This window comes from Malania oleifera, chromosome 5 (assembly GCF_029873635.1).
Source record: "Malania oleifera isolate guangnan ecotype guangnan chromosome 5, ASM2987363v1, whole genome shotgun sequence".
NCBI classification, from domain to species: Eukaryota; Viridiplantae; Streptophyta; class Magnoliopsida; order Santalales; family Ximeniaceae; genus Malania; species Malania oleifera.
The window spans coordinates 28,071,164-28,091,410 of NC_080421.1; the positions used below are offsets into that span (position 1 = coordinate 28,071,164).

Consider the following 20,247-nt stretch of genomic DNA (forward strand, 5'->3'; position numbering starts at 1 on the left):
ATAAGATAGATGCTTCTTTTGGGGATCCGTGTTCCTCTAGAACTAGTAATGGTATCCTTCCCTTTCTTACTTAGCCTCTTCTTGTCTCTAATACCTAAAGCCAAAGGAAGGATTCTTGTACCGAGAGGGGGTGCTGCAAGTTTAGCTCTGAGGGAGCTGAGAGAGACTTTAAAGAATCACACAAACTCCTAGAAGACCTAGGCCTGAAACTAGTAAACCCCTTATGAAGGAGGTAAAGGTTGGGTTTTGCACCCCATAACCTACAAGAGAAAGAAGAAGAAAGTTCAAAAGGAACAAAGAAACTTGGTCTCTTCTATTAATTAGGAGGGTCTAAGGGGGTTGGGAAGGGTGGGAAGTAGGTTAAGATATGAAGATTATTAGTTGGAATGTAAGAGGTCTTGGAGGTATGAGGAAGAGAAGCCGGGTCAAGGAAGTGTTGCCTAAATACTATCATTTTAATTTAGAAAACTAAAATGGAGATGATTGACCAAGAGATAATTAGGGGTATTTACAGCGGTCGATGTAGGGTATGGAACTTTTTATCCGCTTGAGGTGCCTGTGGTTGTGTTCTATTTATGTGGGACTCTCAATCTATCTTATGTGGGACTCTCAATCTATCTCTAAAGTGGATAATTTAGTAGGGTTCTTTTCCCTTTCTGTTCTTGTTGAAGTAAAAGGGAGGGGCCAATGGTGTGTATCCTCTATGTATGGTCCTCCTAGACCAACTCTTAAGAGTGCTCTATGGGATGAGCTTTATAACATTTTTAGGTTTTGCTCGCCTAAGTGGGTGGTGGGAGGTGACTTTAATGCAGTTAGGTCTGCGATGGAGAAGAAAAAATGGGGATGGGAGGGGGTAGAATTAAGGCTAGTATGTAGAAATTTGACATTCTTACTAGGGAGTGTGGCCTAAGAGATCTTCCTTTGAGTAATGCTACTTTTACTTGGTCAGGGGGGATTTGTGGGGGTGGGGGGTGGGGGGGAGCTAGTGCTATGGCTAGTAGATTGGATAGATTCCTGTTTTTGTTAGGAGGATGAACTCCCTAATCTCTCTCAAATTGTTTTCCCAAGACCTACTTCTAATCACTTCCCTATTATGCTAGAATCAAGTACAGTATGCTGGGGTCCCACTCCTTTTAGGTTTGAGAATATGTGATTGGACTATGCTTCTTTTAAGCCTTAAGGAGCTCATGGGATGAGGACATAGGGAGGGGTTGGGAAGGGTATACGTTTATGAAGAAGTTGAAATGTTTGAAGGAGAAATTGAACATTTGGAATAAAGAGGTGTTTGGGGATATAGAAAATCTAGCATCTTAGATGAGATGGACTTTTTGGAGAGAAAGGAAGAGGAGACTAATCTTTTGGAGAGTGGAGAGCCAAAAAGGATCTCTCTAAAGAATAAATTGGAAGCAGTGATTTTTAAAGAAATGAGGAGCTGGCGATAAAGGACCAAATTTAAATGGGTCAAAGAAGGTGATTGTAATACTACCTTCTTCCATAGCTAAAGAAAAGATGAGGAAAAATATGATTAGAGAGTTGGAGGTGGGGGGGAGGGAAAATTATTAACAATCCTGATGAATCGCCTCTGATATCTCAATTTTTTATTTTTATTTTTTTTATAATCTTCATCCTGAGGATGAGGTTTGTAGACCGATGGTTGAGGGGTTAGAGTGGAAGTGTCGAACCCATCACTAACGATCAGATGCTTTGGTTAGAGAGACCTTTGGATTAGAAGGAGGTGAGGTGGGTAGTTTTTTGGATGGAGAGGGATAAGGCTCCAAGTCCAGATGATTTTAATCTAGCTTTCTTTCAAAAATATTGGGATACTACCATGGTCTTAAATTTCCACAAAATTGTTGAAATTTCCATCGAAATTTCTAATTTCCGTCACCCTTGAAATTGAAATGGCAGTCGATTTCTGTCTTGCATGATTTCCATCGAAATCTCAACTAATCATCCAAAATTTATCAAAATCCCGAAATTTTAGCAAAACTTGTCTAAATTTTGACTATACAATGAAATATCCTTAGAATTCTAATAAGATATTTAGGAGTGAAGTGAAATTTCTCTCTTAATTTATTTTATTTATATTTATTGAGGCAAAAGATTATTACAAGTGATTTTGAAATTATGAAAAAATAAACTTATAAAACATCTTATTTAATCAATCATGTCTAAATTATCATTATTTGTATAATATAATATTTCAAAGATTTATGAATTTCAATTGTATTAACTAAATATGTTTAATGTGCATGATCTCAGAAAAATGTTTGAAATACATACTATATTACCACTTTTCCACCTCATGCACAATATATATATATATATATATATATATATATATCTTGTAATATATTAGTCCTAAAATTTGCATTATTATGTTTGTTAACCATTTCTAAAGTTTAACAAAGAATCCCAGTTTTACTACTGATTTCTATTATTTATTTTTTTTCAAATCGAAATTTTTGTCGAAATTTCCGTACTTTTGGAGCTTCGAAATTTGAGTCGAAATTGAAATTTAAACCCTTGGATACTACTAAGGATGAGTTGCCTAAAGTCTTTGCTGATTTTAGGGGAATGGGATTCTGAGTAAGAGCATTAACTTCACTTCTATTACCCTTGTGCCTAAGAAATCTAGGTCCATTAAGATAAAGGACTTCAAACCTATTAGTCTAGTGTTTATAAGATTATCACCAAAGTTCTAGTTGACAGGCTGACTGCTGTGCTCAATAAGATTATATCTACAGATCATAGTGCATTTTGGGGGGTGTACAAATAGTGGATGCTATTTTAGTGACTAATGAGGTGGTGGAAGATATCTACAAGGAAGAAGAGGGGTTTGATTTTCAAATTGGATTTTGAGAAAGCCCATGGCAAAGTTAATCAGAGTTGTTTGAACAAGGTTTTTTGTGAGAAAGGGTTTTAGTGAATGCTGGCACCTGTGATTAAGGGGTTGCTTATCTAATTTGTGGTTCTTGGTTGTTGTGAATGGGGAACCTAAGTCTTGGTTTAGGCCTTCAAAAGGCATTAAACAAGGGGATTCACTTCCCCCTTCCTGTTTGTCCTTGTAGCAGATGTAATGAGTAGAAAGGTGGATGGTGCTGTCGATTATGGATTGGTGAAAGGTTAGAAGTGGGGAGAGAGGGAGTGGTGGTTTCTCATCTTCAGTTTGCGGATGATACTATTTTCTTTCAAGATGATCACAGCCCTTCTTTCATATGCATTTTTGGGTCTCCTCCATGTCTTTGAGAGGCCAATGGGGCTTACAATAAATTTGGGGAAAGGTGGATTAGCAAATATTAATGTGCCTCTTGAGTGAGTTAGCGAGCAGTCCGTTGAGGTTGGTGTGATCTTTTAGATTGGCCTTTTGACTTATTTAGGGGTCCCTTTAGGGGGCAATTCTAGATCCATTGAGTTGGGGAGGGTTTTCGAATTTGTTTCTAAAAAGATCTGTGGTTGGGGAATGATGTTCTATCCTTATCTTTTCCTCGTATCTTTCGATTAGGTGTTAGTAAGATTTCTTTCTTTGTGGTTGACTCAGTTAGCCACTAATTTCTTGGAACTTTCATTCAAAAGATCTCTAAATGATAGGGAGTTGATGGAACTTTCCTGCTTGTTGCTGTTATTGAACAATTATCATCTTTCTTCAGCTATGGCTGGTTGGAGACTGATGTTTTTCGATTGAACTCAGGGCAGGATATTGCGATTTCTTTCTTTGTGGTTGATTCGGTTAGCCCTCTAGTTTCTTGAAACTTTCCTTCAGAAGATCTCTAAATGATAGACAGTTGATGGAACTTTCCTCCTTGTTGTCGTTATTGAACAATTGTCATATTTCTTCAGCTAGGGATGATCTTTGACTTTGGATCATTCAGGGGTGTATTCTTGTAAATCTTTTTTTTCTTTTTAAGTTTTTTACTTTTTTTTAAGTTTTTTACCTGCTCCAACTCTTGTTTTCCTCCATATTCATCTACTTGGAAGGCCAAAGCTACCTCAAAGATTAAGGCTTTAATTTGGCTGACTCTGCTTAATAAAATCAATGCTAATAATCTGTTGCAAATCAGGAGACCTTTGAAGGCCTCATTTTCAAATGTCTGTGTGCTTTGTTATTTGAATTTTGAAGCAGCATCTCATTCGTTCTTACACTCTGATTTCACTTGAAGGATCAAGAACAAATTATTTGGCCTGTTGGGACAAACTTAGGATTGTCCAACATTGGTGGAAGGAATGTTGGCTATTTCTTTTGAGGGAGAAGGAAGGATAGGGCACCTCTTTGGAAATGGGGTATATTTGCAGTGATGTGGGGATTATGGATGGAACATAATGCAAAGAATTTTTCAGAGAAAAAATTAAATTGGCAGCTGATTTGGGAGAAGATTCAATACATGGCCTCTTTATGGTGTGTTGGCTTTAGATGCTTTTGGGGAGCTAGCTTTTCAGAATTTCAATGAGAATGCACAAATCTTTTGCTTTATTTGTTAAAGCAGGATATACATTGTTGGCCCACAACCCAATAGTTTAAAATTTTAGGTAAAGTGATAATCTAACATGGTATCAGAGCTAGTTACCAAGAGGTTCTGGGCTTTAGTCTCCTTGCCCGCGTTTATTGTGTGGTGTTTAACAAATTAGTTATTGCTTGTAATGGGTGTTATTTATTGTGTTTATCACTCCATTTTCTGCCGGGCTGCACATGCGAGGGAGTGTTAAAGCTTGATATGCATTGTTAGCCCACAATCTAATAGCTTAAGCTTTTAGGTAAAGTGGTAATCAAATAGATATTTCATAGTATTTATTAGTTTTTTAGTTTCTTTTTTATCTGGTTTTTTTCAAAATTTTAATGGGGATGTCTCATTCTCCTCTTTGTAAATTATTTTCTTATTAATGTTCTCTTCTTCTGCTATTAAAAAAAAAACAATTTAAACTTATGTGACACTAACATAATGCAAGAGAAACTGTCCATGTTTTTTATATATGCTTTTTTTTCTGCTACTTTATTTTTATTCTTCAAATTTTTGGAGGAAATTGAGCCAAGATCATGTAAGTTGACAGAAAAGGATTCACGTAGCCGACCCCACCTAGTGTGACTTAAAGCCTGGTTTTGTTGTTGTTGCTGTTCTGTTGTTGTCTTTTTACCCTTTGTCTACAGCGAAATGAAACTCACTTCTGCTTTAAGTTTCTAAAGATAAATAAAGCAACAACCAATTTCAGAATGTATACTCATGAATGAAATTCAATCATTTAACTATTGAAAACTGAAAATATTAAAAGCAACAACTGCAGTGCCCAGCTCACCAAAAGCATCAATCGGCTCCCCTTCAGCATGTGGCTGCACTTGGATAATATTCCTTGTATGCCAGCCAAAAGCCCAAGCCTCACCCGTTTGGCCGGATGAACACAAATCTAAAAAGCAGATGAAGAAGACAAGTAATAGTAAGTAAAATAAATAATGATGTTCAAAGAACAATAACGGCAATAAACAACCTTCGGAGATAAAAACTTTAAGTCAAACGTGGAAGCATACGCGAGGAAAAGTCGCACACAATAGTTTATCCACATGCCCTGTAGTTTTCTTAATCCAATCTTTTGTACGATGTACATGAAAAGATCCAATCATGCCAGAATCAGAGCTCTTCTTCTCATTGAATCCAGATTCAGAATTAACCAAGTCTACGACTGCGCCACTTGGCTCCTCTGCTATAGCCAGACTCTGACTTTCATCATTTATGTGCAAGTGACGGAGTTCCTCCAGAAATGATTGTGCAGAATTATTCTTTGGGGGAAAGCCAGAATTAACATTTAAGGGCGAATCAAGTTCTGATAAATTAGCATCATCTTGCAGAACTATCACAACAAACTCAACCAAACCTCTAACCGCTTGATCAATGGCTTCCGCGCTTCCAGCAGCCCCACTAATCATAGTTTTTGAGACATGCAAAACTTTGACAAGTTGACTGACAACACCAGGTAAAAAGAATGCTAATGCATCTGCAGTGCCAACCTGCAAAAAAAAATAAAAAAAAATAAAAAAGCAAGCAAACACATTGATTTTGGTAAAATAAAATTCAAAAATTTGTTCCCTGTACCCAATTTAATCCTTCTAACACATACTTCTTCAAAATAAAGATTTCATAGTCTTATTATTCAGTTCAGTATAAAGCAACAGCAACACATAAAAAATCAACAACAAAATTTATTTAAAAAAAAAGTGATTGATATTATTTCTTAATTTTTGTTCTATATTTATCTCATTTAATATGACACAAATATGTTTACACTTTTAAGAACCTATAGTTCAACAAGGCAAAGATGACATAAAAGCACTCTTCATCATTAGCCGCCAAGGTTGTCTTTCCTCCCCATTCTTCTAGCAACCTCCAAAACCTCATTTGCCACCAAGGCTGCATCCAAATTTTAACAACCTCAAATAAAAGCACTTGGAATGAGGAATTCTATCCATCGATACTCTACTCAAAATTATACTGAAGCACTTATTAGAATACCTTTAGTCTGAATTTTACAAATACTAATAACGAAGCCAATGGTTCTTAATCCCTTAGCTTCATGGATCAATATTTTGCACCCACAAGGACTATGAATTGGAATTTATTCTCTTACACACTATTGCACTCATATACTGAAAAAAAAAAAGGAAAAAAGAAAAGAAAATAAAAGGCTCATACATTGAAAGAGAGAAATTTTCAAAATAACCCAACAGTCCTGGACGTTGAAAAGGAGGGGAGGGAACGGGTGGGGAGGAGATAGAGAAACCATGAAGCTTAGGAGCCTTTTCTTTCTCCATTTCACAACCCTCACCACTTCCTCCTCCTCAAAGGGTCTTTCAACTATAGAGCTTTGTCTATAGAAAATTGAGATCAAATCTAGCCTCTTAACCATGAGTTCATAACCCTGCCATCCTCCTCCAAAAAATATTCTTATAAAACTTTGTAATCTCCTAGTAATTAACTCAAGGTTCTTAATAATCAATCCTATACCAATTTCAGCTATTCAATATATAGTGTGTGGACTATATGCCTATTTCAAATATTCAGGATTTAAGGACTGGGAACAAAAGTCGCCTTAAGTTCCCTGGAGCTGGGGGTTGGGAGGGGGGTACGGTTGAGCATAATTTGGTCAAAACCGAATAAACCGAATAAATTTGGTTGATTCGGTTTGATTTTAATTTTCATTAAATTTCAGTTTTCAGTTTTCGGTTCGGTTTTTGAGTTTAATATATTCAGTTAACCAAATTAATTGAATAGTATAAATTAATAATTATATATATTATACATATTAAAGTATTTTATATATCTTATATATATACTAAAATTATATATATATATATATATATATATATACACACTATACATATTGTCGGTTTTCTAGGGAATAAATTAGGAAATTCTATTTTTTTAAATCTGAAATTACTATTTCAGTTTCTAGTAGTGTCAGTTTCCAGTTTTCTAGCCTAGAGATCTGCTGATTTGATTTGCTGATTTTGTGGCCTTCCTAATTTGGTGGCCTTCCTCTACTATTTATCTTGTAATCGTGTCTCTTGAAATTCAATAAGAATGGTTATTCTTATTCTAAAAAATCCTTCATGGTATCAGAGCCTCATGATGTCGTATAAGTCGGCAATGACCGGTGCCCAAAGAAATTCTACCGGCTCTTCCGGTACTTCTGAAACCATTCCACCCAATCCTCCCAAGACTGTATTTGCTGTTTACTATTCCCAGAATTCAGCCCTTTATCTCACAGTTACAAAACTCAATGGGCATAAGAAACCATGGTGCAAGCATTGCAAAAAACCGTCGCATACGAAGGAGACGTGTTGGAAGCTTCATGGTAAACCAGCAAATTGGAAGCCAAAATCCAAACATGACAGTCACGCCTACCAAGCCACTGCTGAAGAGACTCAAGAGCCTTCTACCAACTCGGATGCAGTCCCTTTTACCAAGGAGCAATTAGAGCACCTATACAAATTGTTTCAATCTCCAAAACTGTCCTCAACTCCATCTTGTTCTTTGGTACAGAAGGGTAACTCTCTTGCTACTGCGTTTTTAGGTGTTATTCCTAATTCTGTTCATTCTTGGATAATTGATTCTGGCGCAACTGATCATATGACTGGTTGCTCCAAATTATTCTCATCCTATCGTCCGTGTGCAGGCAATAAAAAGGTAAAAATTGTCAATGGTTCACTCTCGGTAATTTCTGGGATAGGAACTATCAAACTCACTTCATTGTTAACTCTCCATGATGTGCTCCACGTTCCAAATTTGGCTTGCAATTTGTCGTCCATCAGTAAAATTACCACTGATCATCAATGTCAAGCTAATTTCTACTCTTCTTATTGTGAGTTTCAGGAATTGACCACGGGGAGGATGATTGGCAGTGCTAAGGAAAAAGATGGACTCTATTATTTTGACGATGGACCTAACTCGAGTAGACAATGTCAAAGTACTTGCTCAAATTCTGTTCTGTTTTGAAAGATAATGATATCATGTTATGGCATTATAGGTTAGGCCATCCTAGTTTTCAAAATTTAAAATTCTTGTTTCCCAATTTATTTCGAAATAAAAGTCCATCTTCTTTTCAATGTGAAGTTTGTCAGTTTGCTAAACATCATCGTGCATCCTTTTCCACCCAACCCTACAAACCAACTACACCATTTACTGTGATTCATAGTGATATCTGGGGCCGATGTAGAACATCTACGTATTCTAGCAAAAAATGGTTTGTGACCTTTATTGATGATCACACGAGATTAAATTGGGTTTATTTGATAAAGGAAAAATCCAAAGTGGAAATAATTTTCAAATTTTTTTACACCATGGTACAAACACAATTTCAAAAAAATATTCAAATATTGTGGGGTGATAATGGTCGAGAATATTTCAAAAACATTTTGGGCCAATTTTTCTTGAAAAAGGAATTGTTCATCAAAGCTATTGTGTCGACACTCCGCAACAAAATGGTTTGGCTGAAAGAAAAAACAAACAGTTATTGGAAGTAGCTCGGGCATTGCTTTTTACCAATCAAGTACTTAAATATCTTTGGGGTGAAGCCGTTCTTATTGCTACATATCTCATAAATAGAACGCCTAATAAGGTTTTAATCTTTGAAACACCTTTTGATATTTTTCATAAGTTTTATCCAACAAATCAGCTATCTTCTTCTTTACCACTAAAGATATTTGGTTGTACCACTTTTGTTCATATTCATAGTCATAATTGAGGAAAACTTGAACCCCGAGCCACAAAATGTGTGTTTGTTGGTTATGCTCCCACTCAAAAGGGGTATAAATGTCTTGAACCCATTTCCCAAAAAATGTTTGTTACCAAGGATGTTACATTCCTTGAATTAGATCCCTATTTTACGCCAAATCTTCAAGGGGGGGACCAAAACAAAGATTCGGCTGTGTTTCATGATTTTTTACAAACCGTAAACTCGCAAAATGATCCTTCACCAACTTTGATGATTCAACCTGAAAACCCAAGCTTTATTATACCAAGAGAAAGTGAGTCGAGTTTTTTAGATAATGAAAAGGCAGGCCTTCCTACAGTGCCATCCCAGGGTGTTCATGATCCTATAATGACTAACAAAGGAGAAACAGAAAAAAAAACACCACATCGTTGGTACCATTTGACATTTTCTACTTTCGACATAGGACAACTCGAAAGAAAGGGTCTTCCAATCCTTTGCAAATGGGTGTTTACAGTCAAGTATAAATCTTATGGTTCTTTAGAACGATATAAAGCTCGATTCGTCGCCAAGGGATTCACTCAGACCTATGGCATTGATTACTTTGAGACATTTGCCCCAATCGCAAATCTAAACTCTATAAGAGTTCTTTTGTCACTTGCAGCTAATCGTGACTGGCCTCTATAATAGTTGGATGGAAAAAATGCATTTCTTAAAGGAGACCTGGAGGAAGAAGTGTACATGGATGCACCTCCAGGATTTGGTGAAAATTTTGGCACAAAGGTGTGTAAACTGATGAAGCCTTTATATGGGTTAGAACAGTCACCAAGAGCCTGGTTTGAGAAATTCACTCAATTTGTTAAAAGTCAGGGGTATACTCAAGGGCAAGGTGATCATACGACGTTTATAAGACATTCACAGGATGGGAAGATAGCAATACTAATGGTGTATGTAGACGATATAATTCTCACCGGAGATGACGTACTTGAGATGAACCGATTGAAGACTTCCGTCTCATCAACATTTGAGGTCAAGGACTTAGGATCTTTAAGGTATTTCCTTGGAATGGAGGTTGCTCGGTCGAAGAAAGGGGTTGTTGTCTCCCAACAGAAGTATGTCCTTGACCTCCTTAAGGAGACTGGGATGAGTGGTTGAAGGCCAGCAAACACTCCAATAGATCCCAATCAAAAACTTAGAGATGACAAGGAAGGTGATCCAGTGAATACAACTCGGTATCTAAAGTTGGTGGGAAAGTTAATTTACTTATCCCATACACGGCCCGATATTGCTTTCGCTGTGAGTTTGGTAAGCCAATTTATGCATTCACCCTATGAGAAACATCTTGAAGCAATTTATCAGATTCTCAGATACTTGAAAAGTACACCAGGCAAGGGTTTACTCTTCCAGAATACCACACAGCAGAACATAGAGGCATACATTGATGTAGATTGGGCAGGCTCAGTTATTGACAGGAGATCCACGTCATGATATTGTACTTGTGTCTGGGGAAATATGGTCACATGGCGAAGCAAGAAACAGAATGTGGTTGCAAGGAGCGGGGCCGAGGCAGAATATAAGGCTATGGCTAACGGAGTTTGTGAGATGCTATGATTGAAGAGAATTCTTCAAGAGCTGTGGATGCCGGTGAACATGCCAATGAAGTTGTATTGTGACAACAAAGCTGCTATGTATTGCTCAAAATCTAGTACAACATGACCGCACGAAACATGTAGAGATTAACAAACACTTCATAAAAGAGAAGATCGATAGTGGAGTTGTTTGCATGACTTTCGTTCCTACTACTCAACAAATAGCCGATATCTTCACCAAATGACTTTAAGACCTAGTTTTGAGCACTTTTTAAACAAGTTGGGCATGATAAATATCTACGCTCCAACTTGAGGGGGGGGGGTGTCATTTTTTTAAGGAATAAATTAGGAAATTCTATTTTCTAAAATCTAAAATTACTATTTTAGTTTCTAGTAGTGTCAGTATCCTGTTTTCTAGCCTAGAGATCTGGTGATTTGATTTTCTGATTTTGTAGTGATTTGATTTGCTGATTTTGTGGCCTTCCTAATTTGGTGGTTTTCCTCTACTATTTATCTTGTAATCGTGTCTCTTGAAATTCAATGAGAATGGTTATTCTTCTTCTAAAAAATCCTTCAATTTTATATATATTATACATATTATATATTTTTTATATGTGTTAAAATATTAAATCGGTTAACCGGTTTAACCGAAATTCGGTTCAGTCGATTTTGAGTTCGGTTAATATGGAATTTCGGTTCAGTTTGGTTAATGAGATTTTCTAACTGAAATTTTTCACTTAATTCGGTTAACTAACCGAATTAACCGTGCTGACCAAAAATGCTCACCCCTTTGGGGGGGGGGGGGCGTTTAGAGGCATTGGATTTAGAGTTAGGCTGCATGGACTAACTGGCTCATTTGCCCATTTTACACTGCTTAATATTACGTGTCAAGGTTCTTCGTTGTTCACACCTCTTTATCGTCCTACTAAGAATCGATTGTCTTATTTTCAACAAGAGTTTTTGTGTCTCTGGTTTCTTTATATACACATACATATATACACATATATATATATACATGTGTGTGTGTGCGCGCGCGCGCACGTGCATATTAAGAGAGAAACGAATATACAAGGTTGAGGATAAGAAATTATCCTAAAGGTTAAAAAAGAAATACAATTAGGAGGGGGAAAAAAATAAAAATCTCAACAAAAGAAGCCTCTCCAAGCATGGAGGTTAGAGGGACAAATTACCAAAATAGTCTCTCCAAGCATGAAGGTAAATTGTGTACATCTTACCCTCCCCAGACAACAGATGGCTAGGGAGCCTTGTGCACTGGAAATTACATTTTCAACAAAATAGCATACCCATCACACTAAAAATCTGAGAAACAAGTCCCCTTGAAGCAATTAGAAAAAGTTTAACAAGAGTAGGAAATAAAGCATATCCCAAAGCAAAGATAGCTACTCCCCCCAAAAAAAAAAAACCCCACTTAAATATTTAGGCACTCCACTCCACTCCAACCAAATTCGCTGCAAAACAGCAGAAAACCGTACTCCTCCGAAACCTACGAAGGAATAAGCAAAAACATTTCCAATAATTCTCAACATACAACCTTCTCCAAACAATCTAGCCCCAAAACCCCACCTAATTGAACTATGGAAACAAATATAAGAAACAACCTCAGAACCCTAACAACATAATACACCCTTTAGGACGCAAAGCAGTAAAGCCATGTAAGCCCTCTTACTCTGCAACATATTGTTGGTGTTAACTCTATTAAGAAATACAAACCAAATAAATGCCTCAGTTCTATAGGGAATTCTTTCCTTCCAAATAATACAATCAAGAGGAGAAGACCTAGAAGGCCAGAACAACCAATCGAATGATCAAGAAATGATTTACAAGAAAATTTCCTTGAGGCATCCAAAACTCATACTCCAACATCCCTCAACGTAGAAGGATAACAACCATCTAACAAATAAAGCAAGACGAAAGCTCCCCAAATGCCTCCAAATCATTGAGATTTTTTTGAAAAGAAAATCTCAAGATACATAAGAACCAACATTTAACATGAAATAAGAGAGATAAGCATTATGAACCACAGAATGACAAAATAAATAGGGTAAAAGAATAAAAGAATGTTTTACTAGACGAAGGCATAATGTGAGGCATTTTAACAGGCGAGGACCTCAAGGCATTAACCCATAAGTCTTTTAAGAATTTTATTGTATATAAAAGAATGGAAATAGTCAACAAAATGATTAGAAGAAAAATTAACGTAATATGCCTTCAAAAGACCAAGTGGGTTGAGGGAAAAGCCATAGAAATTGAAAATCAGGATTTAAGCTTTGCTACACTGGTAAGAAAACAATAAATGGGGCAGGAATCATTGTAGACAAAGATCTAAAAGATATTGTTGTAGATGTTCAAGGAGTAGGGGATAGTATCATAAAAAATTCAAGACAACCTTAGGCCAAGATACTAAAATTGTCACTGGTGCTTATGCTCCCCAACCAAGCTTAGTAGAAAACCTTAAAAGACAGTTTTGGGAGGATTATAGTATTATACAAGGAACACCAAGGTCTATGAAAACATTCATAGGAGCTTATATGAATGGACACATTGGAAAGAGCAGTAAAGGTTATTAAAGGATATATGGAGGTCATGGATATGGAGATAAAAATGAGCCCCACAACATGATCTTAGATTCGCCATGTTATACGATCTTGTTATAACAAATACCTGCGTTATTAAGAAGAGAGAATAACACTTCATACCCTTCAAGGGCAGACAATATAAAAGCCAAAATAAGTAGGAGGAGAGATTGCTAATCATGTAAGGATGTAATGTTATCTTAGGTGAAAGTTTGATCACACAACATAAAGTTTTAGCATTAGATATATGTACTAAAAAATGGAAGAGAAAAAAGAACATAAATATTGCAAGAGAACTAGGTGGCAGAATCTGAGGGGAGGAAATATAGAAAAATTCAAAGATAAAAGAGATAAAAGAAGGCGATTGAACAATAAAGGATAAGATGGATAAACTCACTAGGAGAAGCCGAAGTGAGATCCCATGGTGTTTGTTGTTTACAAATGATATTGTTTTGATTAATGAAAGTAGGAGCGGAGTCAAATCTAAGTTAGAATTATGGAGAGAAGCTTTAGAGTCTAGAGGTTTAGGTTAAGTAAAAATAAGACGGAATAAATGAGATGTAACTTCAGCCATGGTATGAGGAATATTAGAGGCAAGGTTAAACTTGACAGACAAGAATTGTGTAGCACTAGTAGATTTTGATATCTTGGTTCTATTATGAAAGTGGAGGGAGAAATCAAAGAGGACGTAATACATAGAACTAAAGTAGGATGGGTCGAATGAAGAGTGCTTCAGGCATGCTGTGTGATTGCAGAATACCCTTAAAATTAAAAGGAAAGTTCTGCAGGACAGCTATAAGATCAACTATTTTATAGGATCAAAGTGTTCGGAAATTAAGAAATGCCATATTCAAAAAGTAAAAGTTGTCGAAATGCAAATGCCAAGGTGGATGAGTGGTATAACATTAAAGAATAAATTGAGGAACGAACATATTTGTAATAAGTTCAAAATCACACTAGTAGAAGATGCGATAAAGGAGGGCGACTTAGATGGTTTGTGCATCTGAAATGCAAGTCAAATAATTCCCCAAGTAGAAGTGAGCTTGTTACTATTACTTGTAGTAGAAGGGGTAGGGATGGACCTAAAATAACATAAAACGAGATAGTGAGGAAGGATTTAATTGCTCTTTAGCAGTCCGAGACTAATGCCTTTCGATCCATGAATTGCCAGAATGGGATTCATGTAGCTGACCCCACCTAATGGGACTTGAGCCTTGTTGTTGTTGGTTGTTGTTATACAATATTTGAAATAACAAAAATAGGACAACTACAACCAACATTTAGTAATAAGAACCAAATACAATTTCTAGACTACTTGTTGGTCCTTCTAAGCAAGTAAGCATAGCAAACGACCATAAATTCGCTCAAGTAAATCATGCTAAGCTATAATCATTATGTAAAAATTTTCAAATTGTATCCATGACCCAAATGTTTTTTTTATTTTTTTGGGTAGAAAAAGGAGAGTTATTCATTAGAGAGGAAAGAATGTGCACATAGGATAACAAGACATCCTTCTAAGAAAAGAGAAAATAAAAAAATAAAAAATCTAGAAAACAATCAAAATGAAACTTCCTTCCAATATCAATAAGGATCCGAAAAGGGTATCTGGTGCAAGACAACAACAAGGAGCAGCAGCCACGAGAAGAAATTAGAAGAAATTGAAAAGACGAAGGGGAAGAGAAAAGAGGAGGTACAAGGGGGAAATCACCTGTCAACTTATAAATTCAAATTCAACAACTACCTTCTACATGGCTTTCACACACTATTTATAAGAAAGCATCTAACACATGAAATTACACATATACTTCTAAAACTAGAAAAAATTACAAACTTACCCCTAAAATACACAAATATTACAAACAAGCCCCCAAATACACATAATCCTACACTACTAAACTAAACATACATAGTAAACTAATTAACTAAACACAACATTGCTTCTAGTGTTTTCAAATTGAGTAATATGGCAAATTCTCTGTCTTGGTTGGTTGGTAGAGCAGGCTTCAAAATGATCTTCTTACCAATATAGTGGAAGACATGTGAACCTTGAGTCACATCCAAATCATTAAATTGATCATGAGAACCATCACCACCAAAATCTGAAAATTCTAGCTTTTTTTTTCTTTACAGCAAAAGAAGATTTCATTAATAGAAAGAGAATTTACACAGGAGAATGAGATATCTCCCAAAAAGGGCCTGGAACAATCCAGGAAAACAACAAATAAATACCAAAAAATAAAAGATCAACATGCCAATATGTTCCCTTAATCTTTATGTAACTCGTGGAATCTAATTCCTTTGAAAAATCCCAACCCAGCATACCACAATGAGGCCAATACTGAATTTTATCCCAAATCAGTGCCCAATTTAAATTCTTCCCATTGAATATCCTTGCATTACGCTCCAACCAAAACCCCTATAAAACTGCAAGCATTCCAAACTTACATATAACTGCCTTATCATTCCTCCTACCAAAGCCTATGAAAGAAATAGCTAACAATTCACCAACCGAAGAAGGGTATACCGTATACCCTGCACTCTTGGGAAAAACCAAGAAGCATATTCCAAATCCTCCAAGAAAATTCATAGTGCAAAAGAAGATGAGAAGCCATCTCAGAATTTTTGTAATAGAAAAGACATACATTGGGAGACAGAGCCTTCAAAGTCTCCGAATTTGCAGCAACTTATTAGTATTAATTTTGTTCAGCACAACCAACCAAATGAAAGCCTTAATGTTTGGTGGAGCCTCGACCTTCCAGATGAAACAATAGACTAGGAAATAAGAATTGGAGTGAGTCGAGAATTCAAAAAAATATTTACAAGAAAAAATTCCCGACGGATCCAAAGGCCATGACCGAACATCCTATCTCGAAGAAATATTACTCCCATTCAATAAAGACAACAAAGAAGATAACACCACCAAATCCCTATCATTAAGAGGTCTTCCAAAATGGAGATTCCAGGAAACCAATGGGTTATTTAAATCCCCAACAAAGAAAGAAATGGATCCATTTTGCTTGAAGCTTAGTCAAAATAGACAAGGGAATGAAGTGGATAAGAATGCATTACCTAGCCAAGGGTCTTTCCAAAAACATATTCAAGAACCCTTCCCCACCACAAATTTTGTGTGAGGGATGAAAGAAGGATAAATCTGAGAAATGGATCTCCATGGACTCTCCAAAGAACGTCTTAAACTAACATTGGTATCTCACCCATTCTTATCCAACTCAAACTTGCTTCTTATTACTTTATGCCAAAGGAAAAATTCTTCTAGAGGGAAGTGTCATAGCCATCTAGCTAAAAGAGCTGTGTTTTTAGACACAAACTTCCCTAGACCCAACTCTCCCTCCTTTTTTGACCTACAAACCTCACCCCAGCTAACTAAGTTGACCCTATGATCGGCCCCCCAAACACCAAACCACAGAAAGTCTCTTATAATTCTCTCAGGCTTGCTAGCAATCCCCATCAGAATCCTAAAAATAGATAGGCAATATACCGGAATGATAGAAAGACAAGCCTGAATCAAGGTTATTCTACCCACTAAAGAGAAAAGAGCCCCTTTCCAGCTGTCTAACCTCCTTGTCACCCTTTCCACTACTGGATTCCAAAAATCCGTTGCTCTAAGATTACACTACCCCCCTCCCCCGCAAGGGACCCTCTAAGTAGTCATAGGCCAATCCAAAATGTAGCACCCCACTTCAATACCCCTTTCCCTTACTCGCACCACGGGCATATTCAAACATGCTAAACCACTCTTCCCATATTAATTTTAAGACCCGACACCCTCTCCAAAATTTGAAGAATACCCAAAATTCTCCTAAAAGAAGGGCCATGATCATCAAGGAAGAATATGATGTCATTAACAAACTGATGATGGGAAACCACCCCTCCTCTTCCTACTTCTAGACCTTTAACCAGCCCTCTCTCCACAGTCCTATCCACGACTCAACATATCAACTACAAGGACAAATAAGAAAGGTCTAAAGGAACCTTGTCACATGCGCAAGCTCTAAACCAAGATTTTGTCTCACCAACAATGATCACCAAGAATCGCACATTAGACAAGCAGCCTATAATCCCCCGATGCTAATGCTTGCCAAAACCCTTTCTCTCAAGGATTTTATCAAAGAAGCTCCAACTCACACTATCATAGGCTTTTTCCTCAAATCTAATTTAAGACAAATCCCCTCTTCTTATTCCTATGAACATCCTCCACCACCTCATTGACCACAAGTATAGCATCCAATATTTGCCTCCCCACCCCTAACAAATGCACTCTAGCCCCTAGGTAGTAGAATTGATATCAACAAGCACCTCACTTCACTCATCCTATTAGCTAAGACTCTAGAGATATTTGTATACACACTAGAAACAAGGCTAATAGGTCTAAAATCCTCGACTTTAATAGATCTGGACTTTTTAGGCACTAGGGCAATAAAAGAGTAGTTAATGCTTTTGCTCAAAATCCTATTGCCAAAGAATTCAATAAAAACTTTCAGTAAATCGCCCTTTACAACCTCCTAACAATCTTGGAAAAAAGTTATGTTAAACCCATCCACGCCTGGCCCTTATCTCTATCCATACCAAAAACCACCCCATCACTTCCTCCTCTTCAAAGGGTCTCTCTAACCAATTCCCTAATAAACAGAAAGAGGATTCGAGTCAAACCCTTCTAACATCAGTCTACAATGTTCATCCTTTGAATACAAGTTCTAAACGAAGTTGGTAATGATGGAGGTGATCTGACGTTGAACACTAATGACTAGCCCTCCCGCCACATCTAACTCCCTAATCAAATTTTTACTCCTCTTGCCATTACCACCTGTGAAAGAAAGAAGAGTTAGTCACCTTCTTTTACCCATTTGAGTTTAATATTTTGCCTCCAGCTCCTCAATTCTTGAAAAATCACCTCTTCCAACTCAATCTTCAAGGAAACTCTTCTAATCTCCTCGCTATTTGAGAGAATAGTCTCCTCCACCTTCCTGCCCAAGAAAGCCAACTCTCCCAAAATTTTAGATTTTCTAATTCTAACATCACCAAAAACCTCCTTATTCCAAACTTTTAACTTCTTCTAGCTTAATTCCCTTACTCAAATGATCATTTCAGCCTTCAAAAACTATTCCACTTTCAGCCTTGTTCCGAACTTTTAACTTCTAGTTTAATTCCATCACTCAAATTATCATTTCAGCCTTCAGGAGCTATCCCACTTTCTTGTTTGGTAGGAAAATCTACAGGCCTTTTACCAAAGACTGCAACTTCTGTTGTTAGCCTATTCAAAGCATTACTAATAGTCTCTAAAGTATTTTTTGTGTTTTGTATCCTACTGGACAATAGTTCCACCTTCGCAAATAACTAACATTAGTCACCATGTTGCAACTATATATCACCAAAAACTCATAAACAATCCTCAGTTCATTATTGCAAACTATAAATCTGATTCCCAATGATCATGAACTATCTTCAATTACATGTGGTCTAGAGTCCATGCAAAAATTAAACAAAATCACAAAGAAAACTCACAAACGCAGCAGTGCAAACTGATTCTTTATTGCTAGCAGTGGCAAATTCACACTCCAAAGGGCTGGTGGTACATTAATTCTTCAATTTCTAGCCTTTCATGTCAATATATCGTACTTGTTTGCAAAATATCATGCTGCAGATCAAAATATTATGGAAGAACACCCAAAATATCATGGTTGGAGCAATTTCTCACAAGAATGGAAATTACAGAACACACTAGCAAAGTTCGTCACACGTGTCGCTAGCGCGTGGCGACCATGAGCCTCTGGTGATGATATTTCAGAAAAAGGGAGATCAGGGGGTGGGGATTACATTGGTGGTGGTGATGTGATGAGAAACAGGAAAGTTAGGGATTTCAAAGGGGGGTCACAAGGAATGTTTCAGCCAGCATGTGGAGCTTCACTGCTGGCAGGAAGATGATGAAATTTTAGAGGAAATGGTTTCAGGGATTCTGTCTCTAATGGTGTGGGAGGTGCTGTGAAGATCTTCGAGGGAAAAGGTGTACGAAAAAATGGGGATACAAATGGCATTTTAGAAAAAAAAAAAAAGAAAGAAGTGCAGAAATGCTCTATTTTATTTTATTTTTTTCTCTGCACACAGCACTAAGAAGGAAATCAGAAATCAGAGAGAGAAACTGAGAAGGAAGAGAAGGGAGGACTTGCTGTAGGATAGAACAGAAAGAGACAGAATTTAAGAACAGATGAGAATTAAAGGAGAACAGAAAGAGAGAATTTCAGAGCAGAACAGAGCTAGAGAAGAATAGAAGGAGAAGAAAGAAGGAAAGGAGGAAGAAGGATATGTGGAAGGGAAATGAGGGACTGAAGAGATCATGATTGGACTTTGATACCAAATGATGCAGGACAGCATTAAGCAGCAATGGCAAAAAATTTGAAGAAATTGAAGAGGAAGGGGAAGAGAGAAGAGGGGACATACAAAGGGGAAATCACACATTCACATTCAAATTAAAATTAAAATTCAACAACCACCCTCTACATGGCTTTCACAAACTATTTATAAGAAGGCCTCTTAACACATGAAATTACACATACCGTCCAAGTTACAAACATTCCCCTAAAATATACAAATATTACAAACAAGCCCCCAAATACACATAATCCTATCTAAGTAAACTAAAAACACATGATAAACCAATTAATTGAACACAACAACCCTTGTTCAATTCTTCTCCATCAATCTCCAACAAGGGTCAACCCATGATTGGGCTTCTTTGTCCTACATCAGTATCCCTCTAAATCAGCCTGCTTGAAAAGCCCATAAAAAAGCCAAGCACAGATTCTTTTCCCATAGCAAAAAACCACATCTTCTTCCCTAAAAAAATGCGAGCATTC

At 36.8% G+C, this 20,247-nt stretch overlaps 1 protein-coding gene across 1 annotated transcript in view; it reads right to left on the reverse strand.

Annotated features, from left to right (window-relative positions):
• LOC131154857 (uncharacterized) overlaps positions 1-20,247 on the reverse strand; it is a 110,852-nt gene that overhangs the window by 59,686 nt on the left and 30,919 nt on the right. The window contains exons 6-7 of the mRNA XM_058107647.1: positions 5,519-5,995; positions 5,290-5,397 (exon numbers count right to left, since the gene is read on the reverse strand). Coding sequence (XP_057963630.1) covers positions 5,290-5,397; positions 5,519-5,995 — 585 coding nt within the window. The remainder of the gene's footprint in view (positions 1-5,289; positions 5,398-5,518; positions 5,996-20,247) is intronic.